This window comes from Paramormyrops kingsleyae, chromosome 4, assembly GCF_048594095.1.
Source record: "Paramormyrops kingsleyae isolate MSU_618 chromosome 4, PKINGS_0.4, whole genome shotgun sequence".
NCBI classification, from domain to species: domain Eukaryota; kingdom Metazoa; phylum Chordata; class Actinopteri; order Osteoglossiformes; family Mormyridae; genus Paramormyrops; species Paramormyrops kingsleyae.
The window spans coordinates 19696276-19720139 of NC_132800.1; the positions used below are offsets into that span (position 1 = coordinate 19696276).

A 23864-nucleotide genomic window follows, 5' to 3' on the forward strand; every position below is an offset into this window, starting at 1 on the left:
AGCAGGAAGTGAGCTGGGTGACGTATCAGAGAAAAGTAAGAGGTGTATGTAATTATCTACATGTATGTGGTGTTTCAGAAAAAAAGATGTATGATGTGAAATTTAAAGTTTCATTTATCACTGTGAAATAGTGAACATCGTGTGTGTGTGTGTGTATGTTTTATATTCTTCCTCTCACACTGGTCAGGATCCTGTTGAGAAATTGTCCATTTTTCTCCCATATTTCTTCAGGGGAACTCATGATGGACAGAATAAAATGTAACCTGAAGAAGAAATTTGAGTTTATAACTGAAGGGAAAGCTAAGGAAGGACAGCCAACACTTCTCAAAGAGATTTACACTGAACTTTACATAACAAAAGGTGGAACTGGAGGAGTCAATGATGAACATGAAGTGAGACAGATTGAAACATCATCCAAGAGAAGACGAACAAAAGATACTACAGTCAAGTGCAATGATATATTTAAACCCTTATGTGGGCGTGAGACACCTATCAGAACTGTACTCACTAAAGGGGTGGCAGGTATCGGGAAAACAGTCTCTATGCAGAAATTTATTCTCGACTGGGCAGATGGAAAAGCAAACCGGGACATTCACTTCATATTTGCTCTTCCATTCCGGAACCTGAATTTGCTTCAGGGTAAATTCAGTCTGATTCAAGTGCTTCACCACTTTGTCCCAGAACTGAAATCACTTGAATCCACTGAGCTGTTTAGGTACAAAGTTTTGTTGATTTTTGATGGTCTGGATGAGTGTCGCCTTCCTCTAGATTTTCAGAACAACGAGAGCTGGTTTGATGTAACAAAGAAAACGTCACTGGATGTGCTGTTGACTAACCTCATTATGGGGAATCTGCTTCCATCAGCTCTCCTCTGGATAACCTCCCGGCCTGCAGCAACCAGTCAGATACCTACTGAGTGCATCGACCAGGTGACAGAGATACAAGGGTTCAGTGATGCCCAGAAGGAGGAGTATTTCAGGAAGAGATTTAATAATGAGTGCCTGGCTAAAAGAATTATCAGACATGTGAAATCATCAAGGAGCCTCTTCATCATGTGCCACATTCCTGTGTTCTGCTCGATTTCAGCCACTGTCCTTGAGAGTCTTTTTAGTGAAACTGACAGTGGAGAAATTCCAAGGACTCTGACTGAAATGTACACACACTTCCTGATCTTTCAGACAAGATTAATTAAAAACAAGTATAGGACCCAGAATAGGACAGAGTGGTACAGGAAACTGAAGGATGGATTGATGAAACACAATGAAACTAATGATATTAGACGCCTCCTTCTAAAACTTGGTAAACTGGCTTTTCATAGCCTTGAGAAAGGCAATCTCATATTTTATAAGAATGATCTGGAACAGAGTGACCTTGGCATCCGAGAAGCTTCAGTTTACTCTGGAGTGTGCACAGAAGTCTTCAAAGAGGAGTATGGGTTGTACCAGGAGAAGGTGTACTGCTTTGTGCATCTGAGCATCCAGGAGTATCTTGCTGCTTTATATGTGTTTCTGTCAAACTCATCAGCTGACCTGCTGAAGACTGCAGTGGATCAGGCATTAAAGAGCAAGAATGGACACTTGGACCTCTACCTCCGCTTCCTCCTGGGCCTCTCGACAAACTCCAGGAAGACTCTGTTACAAAGGCTACTGCGACAGAGAAGATTCAGCTCACCTAACATTGGGGAAACAGCCCAATACATCAAGGAGAAAATAAAGGAGAATTTATCTCCAGAAAGGACCATCAACCTGTTCCACTGTCTGAATGAACTGGGTGACAATTCTCTAGTAGAGGAGGTACAAAGATACCTGAATTCAGGAAGCCTTTCAGCAGAAGATCTCTCACCTGCACAGTACTCAGCTCTGGCCTTTGTGTTACTGATGTCAGATGAGGAGCTGGATGTGTTTGATCTAAAGAAATTCTTCAGATCAGATAATGAGCACTGGAGGCTGCTGCCTGTGGTCAAGACATGCAAGACAGCTCAGTAAGTGATGCGAGGATGTAAAATCATGTCTTATCTGGCAGTTAAACATTAACATTGTTTGAAATATATGAAATATACAGTTTCTTCCTCTTCATGGATTAATGACTTGGCTAGATTTGTTTTTTGATATCCTGAATGCAGATTTTATAATGGCTGTAGGTGGCGATGTAGTAAAATAACACAAAAGTGACATTTCCACTAACATCCACTATGCCTTCCGATAACTGGGGCAACATCCTAACCTGCTATATAAGAACATAAGAAATTTACAAACGAGAGGGTGCCATTCGGCCCATCAAGCTCGTTTGGGGTGTATGTATATGTAACCCGTGGAAGAAATATGGCAATGGTTATAGTTAATAATGCAAGTTCATATACCTAGTAAAGGAGGTTTAAAAGGGTTAGATTTATATTTCTAGTAATGCAAAGTTGAAAAAGTTGTAAATACCTAAAAAATGTATTATTCTGTGCTTAATGTTATTTATAATATTGTTTGGTATTATTGTAAGAATATAACTGAAATGTATAATTTACGTTAAGTAACCAGTGAACCAATGAGAAGGGATTATGTGTCCAAGGATGAAAAGAGGAGGGAGGAGAGAGTGAGTGATGGGCAAAAAAAGAAGAGAGTTAACGGTGAAGTACACGGAGCGTGTATTTGCTAAAACTGCCTGTAAAAGTTTGCCTAAGTGATTGGCTAGATCATTCAAAAGTGATGGGCAAAAGTTAAGGGAGGTGGCGCACAGTGGCTAAAGGTGCCTATGGTGGACGGAGCTGAAGTGTTAGCGGACAGCTAACAACGCGAGCGCCATACCAGTGACCCGGAGGACACCGGATTCGCCGGACTCACCTAACATTGCGACGGACAGATACAGATGGAGTCTCCTCATCATCGTACAGAATTTCCACGCTTGTGATTCACTGATATCTAATCCTGTCACGATAACGAATTTTGCTGGACGATAAATTGTTGCGATAAACAATAATATTGTCGTTGTGAGACCATTTTCAACTGATGTAATGATAATGGCATAGTACACCCTTTCAACGATCAATAAACTTTAATTTCTAAAGAACATTTAACACATTTAAAAAAAAAAAACAACCAAAAACAATAAATAAAATGGATTATGAAGTCTGTAAACAAAATCGCCCTTAAAACATTAAACATTAGGCTCAGACAGGGAAAACAGGCAAAACTGCCAGTTAGGACCTTCGTAAACAAAAAGTGCTAACTAACAACAATTAAAACACTCCATATGAATAAAAGCAGGTGCCTCAACAGGCCATATGCGCTTTTCAAATTACAGTACTGTACAAATTAAATTACTGAACTGTGTATAATTCAAATACACTATATAATACAGTATAATACTGTACCTAAATATTCAATTTTATTTATACAGCGTATTTTCACATTGTCTGAAAGCGTTCGCTGCAGCATCTTCGTGGCTCGTTTTATGGCGGTTTATCATAAGCCTTGATGAGTCTATGTAACACAAATCTGAATATTGTTGGAGTCTACCATCTCCACCGGGTCAAGAGATTCACAGCTGACACGTGGAGAAGTTGCAGGTCACCAGTTTATTCTCTGACAGATTGCAATCCTGGAGCGACCATCTGACATACATTCAGCATGTACAAGAGGAAGCTCAGCCATATGTATCAGCTGTATCCCTTTTAAAGCCCTTTGGGCATCTCCCCCCTCTCTCGGTACCTTCCGTCTACGTGGCAACCACGTTTGACGTTTGCTCTAGTTAGTCAGTTAGTACTTGTCCTTCTGGAAGGCTAAAAGATAAGTAAGGGCTGCTTATGTTGTCTGTCGGCTCCCTCTATCGGTCCCGATTAGGTAACCTTGCCCTGCCGGCTCCAGTCAGTTCTCGTTTCAGTTGACTGCATTTTTTAGAATCAACCCCCCCCCTTCATCATGCCCTGCTTTAAGCTATACCCTCCTTTTCCTCTATTCATTGTATGTTCTTTATAATTCTATTGAATCCCACAATTCCCCCTTTTGATCTCCGCAATGAGATCACCCTGATTATGCTGATTATTAATATTTTGCCTTATTTATAAAATTTTGCATTCCCCCTTTTGATCTCCACTAGGACATCACCCTGATTATAGGCAACGATTCGTGGAATTTTTCTGCTTCCCCCTTTTGATCTCCGCAAGGACAATACAATACAATACAAACAGTACAATATCTGGAGGAGGGCCGTCTTCACCCTCCTTCCTGACGGGCAGGAGAGGCATCATCTGCGCATAGGTAGTGTCCCGCTTATCTATTACGGTGGTGATGAGACGAACTGACAGCGCGCAGACAGGGAATACAGCAACACCCTGGCCTCCTGGATCTCTGCTGTGGTTCTCCTTGGGTCCTCCGCAGCCGCGCACTGGCTCCAGTGAAACCACGTGTCGCCTTTGCCTTTCAGACGAACCACGTGTGACGTCCTCTCAGTGACCTGGAAGGGGCCCGTCCACCTGGGCTCTGACCACTTCCGTTTGATGACTTTCAGGAGGACCCACTCCGCCGTGTGTGGTTTGGCCAGCTGGTTCTCTGGTCTAGCCTCCTGGATCTGTTTAGAAAAATCTGCAATGAGAACTTGCAAACAATCATAATATGCCCTAGGATTTTGCTCCCCCTTCTCGTCGGGGGTCCAGGTTAACCCTTTCTGCCTGCCTGTCTGGAGTTCAAAGGAGGTGAACCCAGTCTCCCGGTTTATGGAACACCTCACTGACATCATTGCCAGTGGTAAAGCGTCAACGCAATTCATTTTGGTCTGCGCGCAGATTTTTGCCAATTTTTGTTTTATTGTTTGGTTCATTCGCTCCACTTTTCCCTGGGACTGCGGATGATACACAGTTCCGAATGCATGTCTCAATCCCAACGCTTTCTCCACCGTCCGGAGGTCCTCGTTCTTAAAGTGGGACCCATTGTCTGACCGAATCCTGTTGGGAAACCCGTGTCGTGGTATATACTGATTAATCAGAAACTTTATCACGGATACCCCATCCTCCTTCTTTGTGGGCCATGCTTCTGGCCACCCTGAGAATGCATCCACACACATCAACACATATCTGAACCCTCTCACTGGAATCACCATGTCTGTATAATCTATAATGATTTCTTCCCCTGACCTGGAGCACATTAGAAACTGCCCTTTCTCAGGCTTTACTGTGGGTCGCGGGTAGTGCAACTCCGTACATATCCCCACACCATCTCTTTCATAAATGGATGCCACCACCCTGTCAAATTCTCTAACATTTGTCTCACCCCTGCATGACACACCCCGTGGGCTTCTGCCAAGATTGTCTGGTGAAGGCCTGGGGGAAGGGATGGCTTCCCTTCTTTACTCTGCCATAGCCCCTCCTTCTTGGGCCCCCCTTTTTCTCTCCACATTGTCTTTTCCTCCAGGGAGGTCTTGTCCTGTTCGTGCTGAACTTTCTCTAGGGTCAGTGAGTAATTCGGGTGAACTTCCTCCTCTACCGTGACCATCTGTTTGGACACCACGTACCCTGCGACCCTCTTCGCTTCCTCATCTGCAGCCTGATTTCCTTTCGCTACCATTGTTCCTGACCCTTCATGTCCCTTGCACTTGACCACTGCCACTTTTTTGGGAAGCATCAAGGCTTCGGCCAGCTCTCTCATTTCTGCTTCGTGTTTTATTGGCTTGTTTCCCGCAGTCAAGAATCCTGCCCTCAGCCATTGACTTCCACATGCACTGCGCCTACAGCATATGCTGAGTCTGAGTATATGGTAACTTCTTTTCCTTCTGCTAATTTCAGGGCCTCTATAACCGCTATCACCTCGGCTCTCTGGGCTGACTGGGTTCCCCCCAGTCTTTCTGCCTTCAAGGTTACATAGTCCTGGCCTTGTCTCTTGTGCTAGCCTCTGCTTTAAGGTGATAAAAGCCTCCTCAGATGCTTGGTCCCAGTTAAGGTGCGCACTGAGGTTACGTAGGCCGTGTTCTCGGACAAGCGCCCTCAGGGGCTTTGTAAGCCCCGTGTAATCTGGAATGTAGGTGCGGCTGTAACCTGTGTGCCCTAGGATAGGTAACATGTCTTTTACCGTGATGGGCTTTGGGTAATGCAAGATCGCCGAACGATGAGCTGGGGAGAGGCCTGTTCCTGCCCCCGACAGCACTCGTCCTAGGAAGGTCACTGCTGTCCTAGCAATCTGCAATCTGCAAGGTCAGCAGGAGGTTGTTTATGGCACGCAAGTCGTGGGCCATCCGATATTTGCCTGTGCCGGGTTTTGCCACTGGGAGGATGGGGGTGTTCCACTGAGACGTGGAGGGCTCTAACACCCCGGCCCACAAGAGGCCCTCTATAGTCTCAGCTATCCCTTCCTCAGCCGCCGGCTTGTGCGGGTACTGTCTGAGCCAGAGGGGACCCTCCCCTGATCCAAGTTGGAACTGCACTGGCGTGCAGGATATTAGACCTACATCTGTGGGGCTGGTGGACCACAGCGAGTCTGGCAGAGACGCCAGAAGGGCCGCCGCCTTTGGGTGGTCCATCTTTTCACACCCGTGATCTCTAGCTATCTGCTCATGTTGCAGGAGGGCTGTGTCCTGTGTTGTGACCTGTATGCGATAGGTACTGCAGGAGGGCGAGAAGGAGACCTGTGGGATCTGGGTCTGTACCCAGTCCTCAGTTTCTCTGGCCCGTTTCACCATCGGGCCCAAATCCTTGGCCTGGTGTTTGGGATGGAGGGCCAGAGAGACATGTGGGACAGCTTCCTGTCCCATCATGTACCAGGGCAGCTGTTCTGGGGTAAGCAGTGTGGCTGAGGCTACCCCTTCGGGACCCACATATAAGTTCTCAGAGGCAACTTGCCACTGCTGGCCTTCTAGTTGCTCAGCTAACAGTTCCTCATACCAATCAGTACTATCCCTGTCGTAGGAAAGGGCCACATGAGGAGGGTCAGGTGGGGCTACATAGGGCTCTAGGAGCGAGATCCAGGGCCGCCACGCTGAGTAGGCCGCCAGGATGCCAGTCAGGCTGGGTTCCAGCAGGCCCCAATAGATGTCTGCCAGGGCCTGACTCTGGACCGGCTGTACCAGCCACTGTCCCGAGCCCGCGGTGCGGGCGTCGCACCGCAGGCGAGTGCCCTCTGGCAGGGTGACCACCAGTCCGTCTGCACTACACAGGATCGAGGCCCCCAGCTTCACCAGCATGTCCCGTCCCAGGAGGTTCACTGGAACGGAAGAAGACACCACGAAGGGGTGGAGAAAGGTCTGTTTTCCCACCTGGACCTTCACTGGCTCAGTCACTGGAAGTCTCTGTTCCTCCCCCGAGAAGCCCACAACGGTCACTGTTGAGGTAGACAGATGCTGTTGTTGTGGAACCACGTTAAGAGTGGAATACGTGGCTCCCGTGTCTGCCAGAAACGGCAGTTCTTTGTCCATGACCATAAGGGACAGCATAGGGTCTGCCTCCCCTGCGTCCCGGGCCGTTCGCGGGAACCGTCACTGAGCGGAGGAGGGGTCCCAGTCCCACTCCCCTTCTTCCACTGCTTTAAGCTATATTCTCCTTTTCCTCTATTCATTGTATGTTCTTTATAATTCTATTGAATCCCACAATATTGAACAGCTTTAATTAGAACTCTGACAAATTACCAGTGCTGCCATACTTTTACACTATGATGTTTGTCGTGCTTCTTCATGGATCTGAAGCAGCAACTTCTCCTATTTCCGTGTTTCTGTTTGACACCAAGAATAGCAAACACAGATTAACGCAATATGTACTTAAGCACATATAGAACATACTAAGTTAAACATTCTCCGCTAGAATGACTGGGGATGTTCATAGTTACTTCATTGCCACATGCATACACTATCACGGGAGTAACGTCTATTAGCATAAGCTATAGCTAACGCCAGGCACAAAGTTGAACGAATAAGACTCCTCTTCATATCCGTGGATGTAAGACAAGACAAACATCTTAAAGCCCTTCTCTAATTTACCCGTTGGTACTTTGGAGAAGGATTTACAAAAGCGATGTACGTCGTTGATCATAAGTGTCTGAACCAATGCCATTTTTCACAGACCGGAAATGAGCGAGCCGCATTTTCATGAACGCGGAAGCTGACGTGTAAAGAGCCCACTGAAACGAGAGTTCACGCCTCATTACTAGTGATGTGTCGTTCGTGATGAAACGGCTCTTTGAGCCGACTTTTTAGTGAACAATGGGAGCCGGCTCCTGTTCAAGAGCCGTTTCATTAATGTTCATAGAATTGTCCGGGTTTTTGAGCTGCCTAAACATTAAGGACGACAGTGGCCAGAACACATAGTCTTCTGAAAAACCCCGCCCACGACATGGCGTCTTATTTTTAACAAGTTCAAATCAGGTCACGCTAATCAGCATCAGGTTAAAAGAAGAGAGGGGCGGGTTTTTTAAAAAGAGCCGTTCAGGAACCGAGAGAGCCGACTCTTCTTGGTGAGCTGAGCCAAATGAACCGGTTTCTTAAAAAGAGCCGATATTCCCATTTGGTAAGGGAGAGACACGAGGAAAACAAACAAGCATGCAAATGAAAATTATCACGGCCGGAAAAATTATCGACCTCATTTTAATTATCGTGCAATTAATTGATTTATCGTTTATCGTGACAGGCCTGTTGATATCCCGAATGTTCAGGTACCTGGTTATTTTCCATCTGTTTGGAAGCTGCCATTCGCTAGGCTACGTCGCACACGAGCGGCGTACAGGCCTGCAACGGTGAACATTTGGGGTTTATGTATTCTAAATTAATGCCGGCTTTAGGTTATTTGAATTAATAAGTTTAAGAGTTACGGAATATTGATGTATATCTATGGGAACCAATAGTGTGAATTTGAATTAAGGTAATGATATTGGAATAATTCAAAACTGGAAAAGTGCATTTAAATAATGTATGTCAATAAGTGTCATTCAAAGTAAATACTGAAATTGTTGTTTTATATGTGTGTGCATTTCCATGAATATGGGAGTATATGCATTATTGTGTTATACTTTGCATGCTGGTAGGAAGTATTTCAATAGTACCAATATTTCTGGGGAAGATATATTTACCATGAGAAGTTTAGAGAGTATATTTGTGAGTAAACTGGGTTTAAAAATTGTTTTCATAGGGATGTTAATACCTATAGTTCACTGGACAACAAAGCTCCTAGTTTTAACAAGTAAGGTAAATTATTAATTCGTAAGAGATTACACCCATTACCAAGGGACCCGGGCTAGTTACCCCTATTGAATGCCATGAGAGCAAAGGGGTGCTACATATAGAAACAAAGAGGGCTTTTTATCTGGAGGGTTTATAGGTGAAATGATCCTTTATTTTCACAAGTACAGGTATATTGGTTTGCTTCTCTTCTCACTCTGCATGAGAGACACAGACACATTTACAGGGAGAACAAGCTTAGGGGTCACAGCACCCCTGGAACTGGAGGTTTAAGGGCCTTGCTCATGGGCCCACAGACATGTGACTATTCTGCCGAATCTCGAACCATAAGTCTGTTTAGGTCAGCTGTTCAAACCCAGCCGTAAGGACTCTTTGGTCAATCAGTGCTCTAATTAGTAATCTGATTAGTGAGTTTCAGCGAAAACCCACATACCCAGCAGCCCTTTCTGGATCAGACTGCCCACCACAAGTTTATACCATTGTAAGTGCACCTTTTAGGGCACTGCATCACATATCCTCCACTAGAAGGGCTCTTCATAATGGCAACCTTTTCCGTTAGAAGGGTACCCATAGGAGCCGCTTATACCATTGTATGGGCACCTTTTAGGGCACTACATCACATATCCTCCACTAGAAGGGCACTTCATAATGGTACCCTTTTCTGTTAGATGGGTACCCATAGGAGCCGCTTATACCATTGTATGGGCACCTTTTAGGGCACTACATCACATATCCTCCACTAGAAGGGCTCTTCATAATGGTACCCTTTTCCGTTAGAAGGGTACCCATAGGAGCGGCTTATACCATTGTATGGGCACCTTTTAGGGCACTACATCACATATCCTCCACTAGAAGGGCACTTCATAATGGTACCCTTTTCCGTTAGAAGGGTACCCATAGGAGCTGCTTATACCATTGTATGGGCACCTTTTAGGGCACTACATCACATATCCTCCACTAGAAGGGCTCTTCATAATGGTACCCTTTTCTGTTAGAAGGGTACCCATAGGAGCCGCTTATACCATTGTAAGGGCACCTTTTAGGGCACTACATCACATATCCTCCACTAGAAGGGCTCTTCATAATGGTACCCTTTTCCGTTAGAAGGGTACCCATAGGAGCCGCTTATACCATTGTAAGGGCACCTTTTAGGGCACTACATCACATATCCTCCACTAGAAGGGCTCTTCATAATGGTACCCTTTTCCGTTAGAAGGGTACCCATAGGAGCCGCTTATACCATTGTATGGGCACCTTTTAGGGCACTACATCACATTTCCTCCACTAGAAGGGCACTTCATTATGGCACCCTTTTCCGTTAGAAGGGTACCCATAGGAGCCGCTTATACCATTGTAAGGGCACCTTTTAGGGCACTACATCACATATCCTCCACTAGAAGGGCTCTTCGTAATGCTACCCTTTTCTGTTAGAAGGGTACCCATAGGAGCCGCTTATACCATTGTATGGGCACCTTTTAGGGCACTACATCACATATCCTCCACTAGAAGGGCTCTTCATAATGGTACCCTTTTCTGTTAGAAGGGTACCCATAGGAGCCGCTTATACCATTGTAAGGGCACCTTTTAGGGCACTACATCACATATCCTCCACTAGAAGGGCTCTTCATAATGGTACCCTTTTCCGTTAGAAGGGTACCCATAGGAGCCGCTTATACCATTGTAAGGGCACCTTTTAGGGCACTACATCACATATCCTCCACTAGAAGGGCTCTTCATAATGGTACCCTTTTCTGTTAGAAGGGTACCCATAGGAGCCGCTTATACCATTGTATGGGCACCTTTTAGGGCACTACATCACATATCCTCCACTAGAAGGGCTCTTCATTATGGCACCCTTTTCTGTTAGAAGGGTACCCATAGGAGCCGCTTATACCATTGTAAGGGCACCTTTTAGGGCACTACATCACATATCCTCCACTAGAAGGGCTCTTCATTATGGCACCCTTTTCTGTTAGAAGGGTACCCATAGGAGCCGCTTATACCATTGTAAGGGCACCTTTTAGGGCACTACATCACATATCCTCCACTAGAAGGGCTCATTAATACACTTCATCACATCTTCTCGCTCTATAAGGCACCATCTCCCGTGAAGGGGGCACCCTAGATGGTGCTAAATCGTGCGATGGGGAGCTAATAGTGGCATTTTCACCATTCCATAGGGAAATTTAGTGACGTTTTTTCAGCCATGGGGGCACTAGGGCGGTGACTGCCCCCCCATTCCCCCTCTGTGTCCCCCAGTGGCCTGTGCTGCTCGCTTGTTTTAATGTTGCTGTCAGTACTATTAACAATATGTAGGTTATATGTGTGTCTGTGTCTTAACATATTTTCTTTTTCCAGGCTGAAGAGCTGTAATCTCACAGTGACATGCTGTGACATGTTGGCTTCAGCTCTCAGATCAAACTCCTCACCCCTGAGAGAGCTGGACCTGAGTGACAATGACCTGCAGGATTCAGGAGTGAAGCTGCTCTCTGCTGGACTGAGGGATTCACACTGTAAGCTGGAGAGACTGAGGTCAGTCCAGTTTGATGGTACAAATACTGAACTGGTACTTTAATATTATAAAGTGTTTCTGTGGCTGAAAGGCAAGTCAGACAAGCGAACTGCTGCACTCACACCATTTCATTCCCACTAAGCAGGTATCAATTTACACTTTTTACTTTCCAGTTCTTTATACTATTCAGAAAAGATGACATGATGCACATGTTTTGTTTTAGTATTGTCATACTGATTTAATATTGTTATACTCTATACTAAAGTAAATGCATGGGCTGGACTTTTCACAGTTTCATAACAGAGGAACCTAAATCACGTTTGCTCAGGTGGAATTACATCAAATAAAATACTCTTTTATTTTGGGTAGCTGCTGCATGGGCACATTCCTGTGTCACATCAGCCGCCTCTCAGCTATGAGAGATGAATAACTCCTGTAATCAGCTCTCACTGTACTGTACAGATCTGTGTGGACCAGAGTGGAGCGGAGCGTGCGGAATTTAGTCAGAGTGCGGAGCGGTTTTGTAATTAAGGCTGAAGCGGCCGCTCTGTCTCGCTCCAATTTCGCTCCGATACCGCTCACACTACGACTCTGAGGCGTGCCCAAATCTACCCAGAATAAAGGTGACATTTGTTAGGCATGCAGATTATTTGTCCCTCTTTTAAATTGGAGCGAGCGTGGAGCGATTTGATGGGAGCGGGAGGAAATTTTAGTGGAGCGAGGAGCGATATTGAGCGGGGCGGCGTAGTGCGAATTGGAGCAGGCGGAGTGTCGGAGAACGCCGTTTCCACCGGGTCCGTGGATGAGAAGAGATCGCTCGAAGGCGTTGATCAGTTGCCAAACAAACTTTATATCAGCAGATCGATCTGGGAACTCTGCAACGCACCGTACCCCCACAGAGTTCGACTTCCTTGTTGTTCACCGGTTTTCTTATACCCTTCTACAAGCAGCCCCCGCCCCTGTCAGTACGTTTCCCTTCTCTGGAAGTTTCTTCTTATCTGGTTATTGTGGCAACCATATATTATTTGCCTAGCCGCTGTCACTGCAGCCTGCGTCAATAGATTAACTTTGGCACGACCAGAGCCTCCCTATATGTTGCAATCTAAGCAAAACATTTTGCACGAGCTCGGTCCCCCCCCCCGCAGTGAGCTGATGTCCTTGTCCCCCTGCAAATATCTCTATCCACAGGAGCCAACAGCCTCGTGAGCGAGGAGCGGAAATTCTCACCGCTCCACTCCGCTCACATGTTCTGGTGTGGACCACAGTGTTTAAAACGTTCATGTGCTAAGGTCTCTCAAACAGAATTCCTGAAAGTATTGTTGCCTCCATAATTTTTTTCAATTAACTTTTGACCACATAATTTCTGCAGTTTAAAAAATAAACAAGCCATGCATCAGCGAGGAAGCAATTTCATTGGTCTGAATATGTCATGGGAGGAGTCACATATCATTTTCGCATTGCTTATTAAAATCAAACATCTGCACTTATTGAAATGCCACCTTCTGTTTATGTAAAGGCTGAAATGAAAATAAAAAATGGCAGCTATTTGCATGGCAATGAAGGGGAAATAGTTCAAGAAAATTTCTTGAAATGCTTTAGGTCAGAGCACAGATAAAATAGGGGTGTGTCAGCTTTTGACATCCACTGTACACATATTCACCTGCTGCCAGTGTTTTCACAGCCAGAACATGGGAGGCTCTGTACAGCCCTCTCCTTGGGGGGATCGTCAGCGATTCCCCTCGGCAGTCAGATGGGGGTGTTTCCCAGCTCTGTTCTGATCTGGATGTGAAGGTTAATCTTTCCCAGGTTAGTCTCCTGTGTTGGGTAAGGAGGCAGGAGACACTGGGTTGCAGTGGACACCCCAAATGGGCAGTGTTTATTTTAGGGGGTAAGGGGGTATTTAGAAAGGGCAGACGGCTGGGCCCGGCTCCTTGGTGACGGGCTGAGCAGGCGGGAGGCGGCAGTCCTTTCCGTGTGGTCATCCTCCAGGCCGTCTGTCTTCAGAGAGAGAGAGAGAGAGAGAGAGACAAGCGGCCTGCTCACCAGTCGCCTCCCCCCTGCTGTCCAGGGCTGGCTCATACTTCACACAGACGCAGATGCACCATCACAGTGTAGTAATTTTCATTGTGGGTTTGTCCACGGTGCAGGCTTTGAGTCGTGCTGGGGGAGGCGATACTGCCCCCTCTCTAGAGCTCTTATTAGCTGCTGGTCGCCTCCTGTTGACATTCCTCACTTCCTCACGGGTGTTTCTGCAGCCGACTGTGGGGATCTAGCGGTTTCTGTCCAGTGCTGTGGTGCTGATCGTCACCCTTTGTGGCGTCACCCCAGGGCCTCATCCTCTCTGCCATCAGTGCTCTTCTTGTGGCAGGAGTCCAGGGAATCCAGTTGTTCTACATTTCATGCAGTGGGTCACTGTCACTGGATGGTTTAATTTTGAACTGAGCTGATCATTTCTGTCTGTTATTACACAGTCAGTGCAGCTAACAGATGAGCTTCAGTGAACTGTGAGTAGCGGCCGCAGGAACAGAGACACACAGGCAAACTCAGGTGTAGAATATTACCCCCGAATGGCAGCTTTTTATCAGGAACAGGAAGAACAGGGATGGAGGAAAAGGGGGAGGTGCTGAAGGGCTGTTTGTCTGGTGGGTCCAGGCCAGTCGCTGGTCGCTTTGGACACACCAGCACTGGCATTCTGAAGAATCGTTGCCATTTGTATTTTGTCCAAAATTTCCTTTCTATAGGCTGTCAGGCTGTAGAGTCACAGAAGAAGGCTGTTCATCCCTGGCTTCAGCTCTGAGGTCAAACTCCTCACACCTGAGAGAGCTAGACCTCAGTGACAATGACCTGCAGGATTCAGGAGTGAAGCTGCTCTCTGCTGGACTGGGGGATTCACACTGTAAACTGGAGATACTGAGGTAAGTCTTACTGGGTATTCCACACTGTAAACTGGGGGTAGTGAGGTGAGTATTACTGGGTATTTCACACTGTACACTGGAGATACTAAGGTAGAAAATAACTAATGATTTCAAAGTAAAGCAATAGTATCTAAGTCTAGAGGTTGAGTTAAAAATAACATTAGACTCGCTAACTGGAATGTCGAAAGGAAGATTGCATTGGAGGCTAAGGATAACATTAAAAGTTTCTTCCAATATTTTAACTCCAAAAGAACTATAAAAGCTGAAATCACTAATCTGCAGGATAGTAAGGGCCTTATAACTGAAAATGAAATTGATATAATAAATGAGTTTAATGATTATTTTACAAGGGTGTTCACTTAACACCTTTTAGTACAAATACAGTGTCGTATATAAATATACAGTGCCCTCCACAATTATTGCCACCCCTTGTAAAGATTTGTAAGAAGAGTTAGAAAAAAATCAACCTTTTGGCGAAGCAGCTTCATCTCACCCTGAAAAAGTGAAAAAATACAACCTTTCATTGAAATAAATTTATTCAAAGAAAAACAAATCCTTCGTCAAGAAATAATTATTTTCAACAAAAACACACGTGCCACGATTATTGGCACCCCTGCTTTTAATACTTTGTACAGCCTCCCTTTGCCAGTGTAACAGCACTGAGTCCCCTATAACATTTTATAAGGTTGGAGAATACAGAGCAGGGCGTCTGAGTCCATTCCTCTGTACAGAATCTCTCCAGATCACCCAGGGTCCTAAGCCATCTCTTGTGCACTGTCCTCTTCAGCTCAACCCACAGGTTTTCAGTGGGGTTCAGGTCAGGGGACTGAGATGTTCATGGCAGAAGCTTGATTCTGCGGTCAACTAACCTTTTTTATGTTGATTTGGACATGTGCTTAGGATCACTGTCCTGAAATGTGGTTTCCAGGGTTTTTGGAGGAAAAACAGCCCCACGACATCACAGAACCTCCACCGTATTTTACAGTTGGGATGAGGTTCTTTTCATTATAGCCAATAATTGCGATGTGGTACAAAGCCTAGCTAAGCTCAAAATAAATAAATCACAGGGCCCTGATGGCATCTTAGTTTTAAAAGAGATGAGGGATATTATTGGCCAACCTTTAACTTTAATATTCCAGAAATCGTTATCTGCGGGTGTGGTACCTTCAGATTGGAAGCATGCTAATATAACGCCCATATTCAAAAAAGGGGATAGAAGTAATCCAGCAAACTATAGGCCAATCAGTTTAACTAGCATTACTGGAAAAATAATGGAAGCTATAATCCAAGTGAAAATGGTAGATTACCTGGATGCAAATAACATTCTGATGGATAGCCAACATGGATTTAGGAGAGGTAGATCCTGTTTAACGAATCTACTTGAGTTCTTTGAGGAAGCTACAACAGAAATTGATCACAAAAAGTACTTAGATTTCCAGAAGGCCTTTGATGTTGTCCCTCACAAACGGCTCTTGCTAAAGCTCAAAGCTGCAGGGATTTTAGGAACTGTGGCAGCTTGGATCGAAAACTGGTTAACTGACAGGAAGCAGCGAGTAGTTATTAGAGGCACAATGTCACAGTGGGTCTGTGTTCACAGTGGGGTGGTGTAGTAGAGCACAGAGGCTACAACGGGATCTTGATTTAATTAGCAACTGGGCTGATACCTGGCAGATGAAATTGAACGTAGATAAATGTAAGGTAATCCATGCAGGGAGCAGAAATATAAAGTAAAGATATTTCATGGATTCCACTGAAATAAAGGTAGCTGATTATGAGAAAGACCTCTGTGTGTATGTTGATGGTTCCATGTCCAACTCTTGCCAGTGTGGGGAAGCAATTAAAAATGCCAATAGGATGTTGGGTTACATCTCTAGGTGTGTGGAGTTTAATTCAAAGGAGGTGATGCTATGATTATGCAATTCCTTAGTAAGACCCCACCTAGAATATTGTTTTAATGTGAGAGGGGGATATAGGGCTTTCGAAGGAACAAACAGGTTCGCTTTGGCCCATTCAGAAAAATTATGATATATTTCATAAGCATTGATTGGTAATCCCATTAATTAATAAAATGGAAAAGCAGCTGCAAGCCATCTACACTCAGACGTCCCATCATCACCCACCTTCACGCACGGACTGGGGAGCCCCTTTCAGTCCTGGCAGGAGACCAACACGTGAGTCCCGAGTGCCAGGCGAAGCGCGCTCTATCCCACAGCTGAACTCCGGTCAGTGCTGAGTTCTCCCCCCTCCGGTCTCTCCTTCGTTCTCCAATTCCTGTCCGAGTAAGGCTACTTGCGCTTGCGGTTACGAAGCATTTTGTGTAACGCTTTCCCTTTTCCCTGGGAGAGACAATATAAGCGTCCCTTTCAAAGGCAAGATAGGTGTTCTAGCTTTTTTGTGACAAACAAGTTATATAAGTGATCAATGAAAAAATATGTTTGTGCAGTTCAGCCGTGGCACAACGATAATATGGGTGATGGGAAGTATTTGAATCTCGGGATGATTAGCCCATACATGATCAGAATAAAGTCATACCTCTGTCACCTCATAGGGATGTCAGCTAGGTGGAGTTGGAGGTACTCCGCCAAACTGGGAATAGTGGAGATGAACAATCAGAAATTCCCAAATCATTACAGTAACAGGAGGACAGTGAACAATTTTAAAAAAATTCTATGCTACATGGGCGACGTGGCCAATTACGTGGCCATCTGTGAGTTTGTCTTAATAGAAATATTGTGTGCAGGTTTGGTCACAGGTTTGGGACCTTAAAAAGGACATTGCTGACTTGGAAAGGGCTCAATGTAGGGCTGCAAGAATGATTCCTGGTCTCAGAGGAATGTCTTATGAGAAGTGGTTTGCTGAGCTGAATCTGTTCTGCACCACATGCACATAGAAAAATCCACTTTTAAGCTAATAAAAAGTCTGTCTTTCACTAATCTCATCTAATTGGGTAAGTCTGTCTTTCAGTTTCTAACTGTAGGTGCTTGGTGATAATTTGGTAATTTAATCAGTCTCACGTTACACCAAATCCCACAACTACCAAAATCTGTCTGAAGGCTTTGGGAGTTCTTTGGATAGTATGCTGGCTTATGTATGAATGACCACAAGACAACAATTGATTTGATAAAGAAATTTATTTCCACAAAACGACGGGGTACGTGTGTGAGAGCGTCTGCGGCGGGGTACGTGTGTGTGAGAGCGTCTGCGGCGGGGTACGCGTGTGTGACAGCGTCTGCGACGGGGTACGCGTGTGTGACAGCATCTGCGGCGGGGTACGCGTGTGTGACAGCGTCTGCGGCGGGGTACGCGTGTGTGACAGCGTCTGCGGCGGGGTACGCGTGTGTGACAGCGTCTGCGGCGGGGTACGCGTGTGTGACAGCGTCTGCGGCGGGGTACGCGTGTGTGACAGCGTCTGCGGCGGGGTACGCGTGTGTGACAGCGTCTGCGGCGGGGTACGCGTGTGTGAGAGCGTCTGCGGCGGGGTACACGTGTGTGAGAGCGCCTGCGGCGGGTTTCGCGTGTGTGTGAGCGTCTGCGGCGGGGTACGCGTGTGTGTGAGAGCGTCTGACGGGGTACGTCTGTGAGCGGGTTTACAGGCCCACACAGCATGCAGATAATTATCTGTGACACCCATGGTGCACTGTGAGCAGGTATACAGGCCCACGTAGCACCGCCGCTACGTGCCACGTAGCATTTGGTTTGGGAGTTATTTTGGATCTGTAACTGGATCTGGTCCTTGTTCTGAGGAGTATATGTTCTTGTAAAATGTTCAGAAAGTGTTGTTAATTTCACGTGATTATTGAAATATTTATTAGAGCAGTCACTTTTACTTAAAAGTAATACTTGTAATGGTGAGGTGATCTTATTTATTGTGGAATTTTTGTCTGTCTCTCTGCAGGCTGTCAGGCTGTAGAGTCACACAGAGAGGCTGTTCTTCCCTGGCTTCAGCTCTGAGGTCAAACCCCTCACACCTGAGAGAGCTGGACCTGAGCTACAATCACCCAGGAGACTCAGGAGTGAAGCTGCTCTCTGCTGTACTGGAGGATCCCAGCTGTAAACTGGAGAAGCTGAAGTGAGTACAGAGTGTGTGTCTGACACGCTACAGATACTTATGCATGTATATGAAGAAGAGGCACCAATAAATAAATGGATACAGCAGCACTATGTCAATCTGCTTCTCCTATAGTGTGGACCATGGTGGAGAGTGCAGGACCAGACCAGGCTTACAGAAATGTAAGTGTGTTTCCATGTTTTTATTAATGATACCATGTTTATGGGTGTATTCATATGGGTGTGTTGTGATGAGTGTGGCTTTTTGCACTGTATGTAGATGAATTTCCATGTTTGTGTTTAGGTGAGTTTCTGTTTGTGTCATTTTTGACAACATCCAAATGACAACAATAAAACACCAAAATCAATTCATTTAATCGTTTTTAAAAATATTTTTTACAAATACTTTATAGCTGCTCATATTGTCTTTCTGTTTGTGTGGGAGTGTAAGATGTTTAAAATATATTCTGATGTAGTTGTACATGTTTAATTTCACAAATAAAGAATCCTTTGCATTTGTTCTTTTTTTTGCACATGCCGTGAGTGTATGTGTTTTCTGTGTGAGATTCGTTAGTATTGTCCTAAGACGGCACCCGTAGGCAGTGACACTGGACTCTCTCCTCAAGTGCAAAAAGTTAATTTTCATTTTTACAGATTGGTTCTGGAACACTCCTTAATAATCATGAGAGAATATTCCTGATTGGCCACTGAATGCCTTAAACCAGGTGTGCCCAACTCCAGTCTTGGAGGGCCAGAGCCCTGCGCATTTTTGAGTCTCCCCTCATTTAACACACCTGATTCAACTCCTTGTGCTAATTACCACACAGCTCTTGAGCTGAATCATTTATGGTGGAACAGGGAAAGAACTAAACTACACTGGGCTCCGGCCCCCCAGGACTGGATTTGGACACCCCTGCCTTAGGCAGAAAAAACAAGCAGCACATGTCGAGGTTCACTAGCCAATCAGGTAGTGCCCCTCTCATAAATATTAATAAGCCAGCCAATCATGTAGGGCTTCGCTAATGAATATTAATACGATTTCACAACCTCGCGCACCAGCTCATGCTCCTTCCCCATCACAGAGGTGACATTCCATGTCCCTAGAGGTAGCTTCTGCAGCCGAGGATCGGACCGCCAAGGTCCCCGCCTTTGGCCACTGCCCAGCTCACATCGCACCCGACCCCTATGGTCCCTCCTATGGGTGGTGAGCCCATTGGAGGGGGGACCCACGTGCCTTGTTCGGGCTGTGCCCGACCAGGCCCCATGAATATAGGCCTGGCCACCAGGCGCTCGCCATCAAGCCCCAACCCCAGGCCTGGCTCCAGGGGGGGGGGGGGGGCAGTGACCCGCGTCTGGGCAAGGGAAACCGTGATGCACAATCTGTGTAGTTTAATCTGCTTTTGTTGATCGTTTGTAAACGGTATTATCATTAGTTTGCCGACACCTATTCCGCCCCGCCTGACACCACAGTGTTTCTCCCGGATCAGTAGATACAGTATGACACGCTTCACGGAAAAAGGTCCAAATCTTTATTACATATCACTTTAAATATGTACTAATATTACTTAAATATTCTGTTATTGATGGTAAACTCCCTGTAGAAATACAGATAGCAGCAAAGGCGCCTATCCTTATTAGAAGGAAAGACACTGACTTTTACTATTAATATCTAGTGCCATTTTGTGGTAAATATGCTTGTGATGAATGTGTCTGATGAATGTCGCTGCTTTGTGTTTTATTTACCCGTAATTAAGCTGTTAGTTTATCTCGCGCCGCATCTTGGCGGCTCTTCCCGCCGGCGTCGCGCGCCGTCTGACATTTCCTGACCTATTTCATAAACTTCAGTTCCCGTTTCGTTCGGGGAAGCTGTGCTGTTTTTATACAGAAACATAAAGTACAGGCTGCCTGATGGTATTAATAATTCTTCCTCCTGCCTACAGACTCCTGCCAGCTGACGCTGGACCCCAACACAGCACACAGAATCCTGTCTCTGTCAGGGGGGAACAGGAAGGTGACATGGGGGACAGAGCAGCCATATCCTGATCATCCAGAGAGATTTGACGACTGCCCCCAAGTTCTGTGCAGAGAGAGTCTGACTGGCCGCTGTTACTGGGAGGCTGAGTGGGATGGATATGGAGCCCTGATAGGAGTGACTTGTAAAGGAATCGGGAGGAAAGGAGAGAGTACTGACTGTGCGCTTGGATACAATGACAAGTCATGGATGCTGCGCTGTAATCTTGTCAGTTACTCTGTCCGGCACTATAATAAACTTACTGTCATACCCATAAAGCCCTCAGGCTCCCGCAGAGTAGGAGTGTATCTGGACTGGGCGGCTGGTACTCTGTCCTTCTACAGAGTCTCCTCTGATGGACTGACCCTCCTGTACAGCTTCACCTCCACATTCACCGAACCCCTCTGCCCAGGGTTTTGGGTTTATAGTGACTCCTCAGTGTCGCTGTGAGGTGTTGCTGGTTCTCCTGGCAAAAAGGTAAAATCTCTGCTTCTTAACCTTTATAAACCTTTTTACTCTGAAATGTATGTTTGACAAAAATAAATGCCTGTGTTCAGCGAGCTGAATAAACAAGAAAAATATAATTTAGTAGTTTTTCTCTCTGACTAAAATGTAACTAAATGTTATCTCCCCCCCACTGTTAAAGGTCTGGCTACACCCCCATCGTACAGAAGGGGCAGGTGCTCAGGACTTTCGTGACATAGCAGGGGGCAGCTAATTCAGCGCCCGGGGAGCAGTGCTTGAGGACATTACTTTGCCCAGGGTACCACAGTGGTGCCTTGTTGGCTGGAGATTTGAACCTGCAATCTTTTGATTACAAGTGCGCTTTCCTAACCATCAAGCCACCACCGCCCACAAAAAGTCAGAGAAGAGCGTGAATGCAGTCCCCCACTACCAGAAATGATGCAGTCGAGATTCCCAGGAGTCAATTCGCAGGAGTCAATACTATTGCAGATTAACATTCTATACAGTGGATGTAGTCAGTTATAATGTCTTTCTATCAAACTGCTGCCAGATTTCTTACATCCACTGGACACGTAAATTCACAGAACAAGCGATCCTTCCGGAAACAGTGTGTACTTTTCTGGGATGCCACTACTACTCAAAAAACGTTCTGAGGGCAGAACGAAAGTTGATTGGTTCAGAGAAATAACCAATCAAATCGTAGAGGAGGCGGGTCTAAAGAAACAGAGGGGGAGGGACCAAGAAACTGAACATTAGGCGGGAGTTTCAAAAAAATGTTTCGGCGGCAGTATTGGTGAAACGATCCGCCGCACAAAAGAAGAATTTTGGAAGATATTTTTCATTGCACTTATTCAAAAGGTAAGATTGTTTAACATTTATTTGGTTAACAGGATTTACTTTGATAAACTAGTGTCAGGCAATAAGCATGTTATTATTCTTTTGCTAAGAGCTGTTAGCATTAGCTTAAAAAGCTAACAATGAAAATGCTGATAAAATGGTGATTGCATGTGATGGATTACTTACATTGGCGTATTTTATAACCACTTATGCTGGCGCACGTTACTTTTGAAACTCGGAGCAAGCTGACTAAAAGGAGATTTTTGAGGTCAGGTTTGGTATTTTAACTGGCTATTTTTCTACATTAATATGATCTCTTATTAGTAGTGTAGGGTTCTGAAGGTCCCAGGGAAGGAAGACTGTGTTGCAAGCAGTAGTTAGTATTAGTAATGTAGGGTAATGCTGCTGCACTTGGGGCAGGAAAGCTGTGCTGTCAGCATTATTATTTCTAGTGCTTCACATTAGTAATGCAGTAATGCTGCTGCCCTTGGGACAGGAAAGCTCTACTGTCAGCATTATTATTCCTACTGGTTAGGGTTAGTAATGCAGTAATGCTGCTGCCCTTGGGGCAGGAAAGCTCTACTGTCAGCATTATTATTCCTACTGGTTAGGGTTAGTAATGCAGTAATGCTGCTGCCCTTGGGGCAGGAAAGCTCTACTGTCAGCATTATTATTCCTACTGGTTAGGGTTAGTAATGCAGTAATGCTGCTGCCCTTGGGGCAGGAAAGCTCTACTGTCAGCATTATTATTCCTACTGGTTAGGGTTAGTAATGCAGTAATGCTGCTGCCCTTGGGGCAGGAAAGCTCTACTGTCAGCATTATTATTCCTACTGGTTAGGGTTAGTAATGCAGTAATGCTGCTGCCCTTGGGGCAGGAAAGCTCTACTGTCAGCATTATTATTCCTACTGGTTAGGGTTAGTAATGCAGTAATGCTGCTGCCCTTGGGACAGGAAAGCTGTGCTGTGAGCATTATTATTCCTACTGGTTAGGGTTAGTAATGCAGTAATGCTGCTGCCCTTGGGGCAGGAAAGCTGTGCTGTCAGCATTATTATTCCTACTGGTTAGGGTTAGTAATGCAGTAATGCTGCTGCCCTTGGGGCAGGAAAGCTGTGCTGTCAGCATTATTATTCCTACTGGTTAGGGTTTGTAATGCAGTAATGCTGCTGCCCTTGGGGCAGGAAAGCTCTACTGTCAGCATTATTATTCCTACTGGTTAGGGTTAGTAATGCAGTAATGCTGCTGCCCTTGGGGCAGGAAAGCTCTACTGTCAGCATTATTATTCCTACTGGTTAGGGTTAGTAATGCAGTAATGCTGCTGCCCTTGAGGCAGGAAAGCTCTACTGTCAGCATTATTATTCCTACTGGTTAGGGTTAGTAATGCAGTAATGCTGCTGCCCTTGGGGCAGAAAAGCTCTACTGTCAGCATTATTTAGGAGGATTTCATACATTCCTATATCAAGAAGCTGGAAGAGGAAACTCACAGCTATTTTAAATCTCATGTCTGTCCTCACAAGAACTATTACTATTACGCATGTGAGAGATCAAACAAAGCAACAGGATATAGCAAAGGAGAACCAAACAAAACCAGGGCTAACTCTTGCAGGGCCTATGTATCTTTCAGTATAATCAAGGATGCTGGATTTACAGGTGCTATTGTGCACAAAATGCTGAAACACAGTGGACATGATATCAACATTCAAGAAGAGGGTGTAAAAACACCCAGAACTACTGGCTTTTATAGACATGTGGCTTGAACAAGGACTATCGGTCTCAGAAACGCTTTTGAATAGTGTCGATTGGGCACAGCGCCATGGACATACAGATAGATGCAATCGTCGATACTATGTTACACCAGAGGATATTAGGATGATCAAGAAGAGCATAAATGCGCTCATTTTTCCTGATGTGAAAGACAGTATCAGTGTGGACATACT

General features: G+C 45.4%; 1 protein-coding gene across 2 annotated transcripts; it reads left to right on the forward strand.

Annotated features, from left to right (window-relative positions):
- The first annotated feature begins 1 nt into the window (after position 1).
- Positions 2 to 22875, forward strand: LOC111856947 (NLR family CARD domain-containing protein 3-like). Of its 2 annotated transcripts, XM_072710784.1 has the most exons (8): positions 2 to 35; positions 232 to 1981; positions 11500 to 11673; positions 14395 to 14568; positions 18464 to 18637; positions 18752 to 18798; positions 20556 to 21103; positions 21273 to 22875. In XM_072710784.1, the coding sequence occupies exons 2-7, from the start codon at positions 240 to 242 to the stop codon at positions 21074 to 21076; spliced, it is 2832 nt and encodes a 943-aa protein (XP_072566885.1). In that variant the 5' UTR covers positions 2 to 35; positions 232 to 239; the 3' UTR covers positions 21077 to 21103; positions 21273 to 22875. The 2 variants fall into 2 exon arrangements, with proteins under 2 accessions (XP_072566885.1, XP_072566884.1); XM_072710783.1 differs by having other exon boundaries at positions 20556 to 22875.
- Positions 22876 to 23864: the final 989 nt, after the last annotated feature.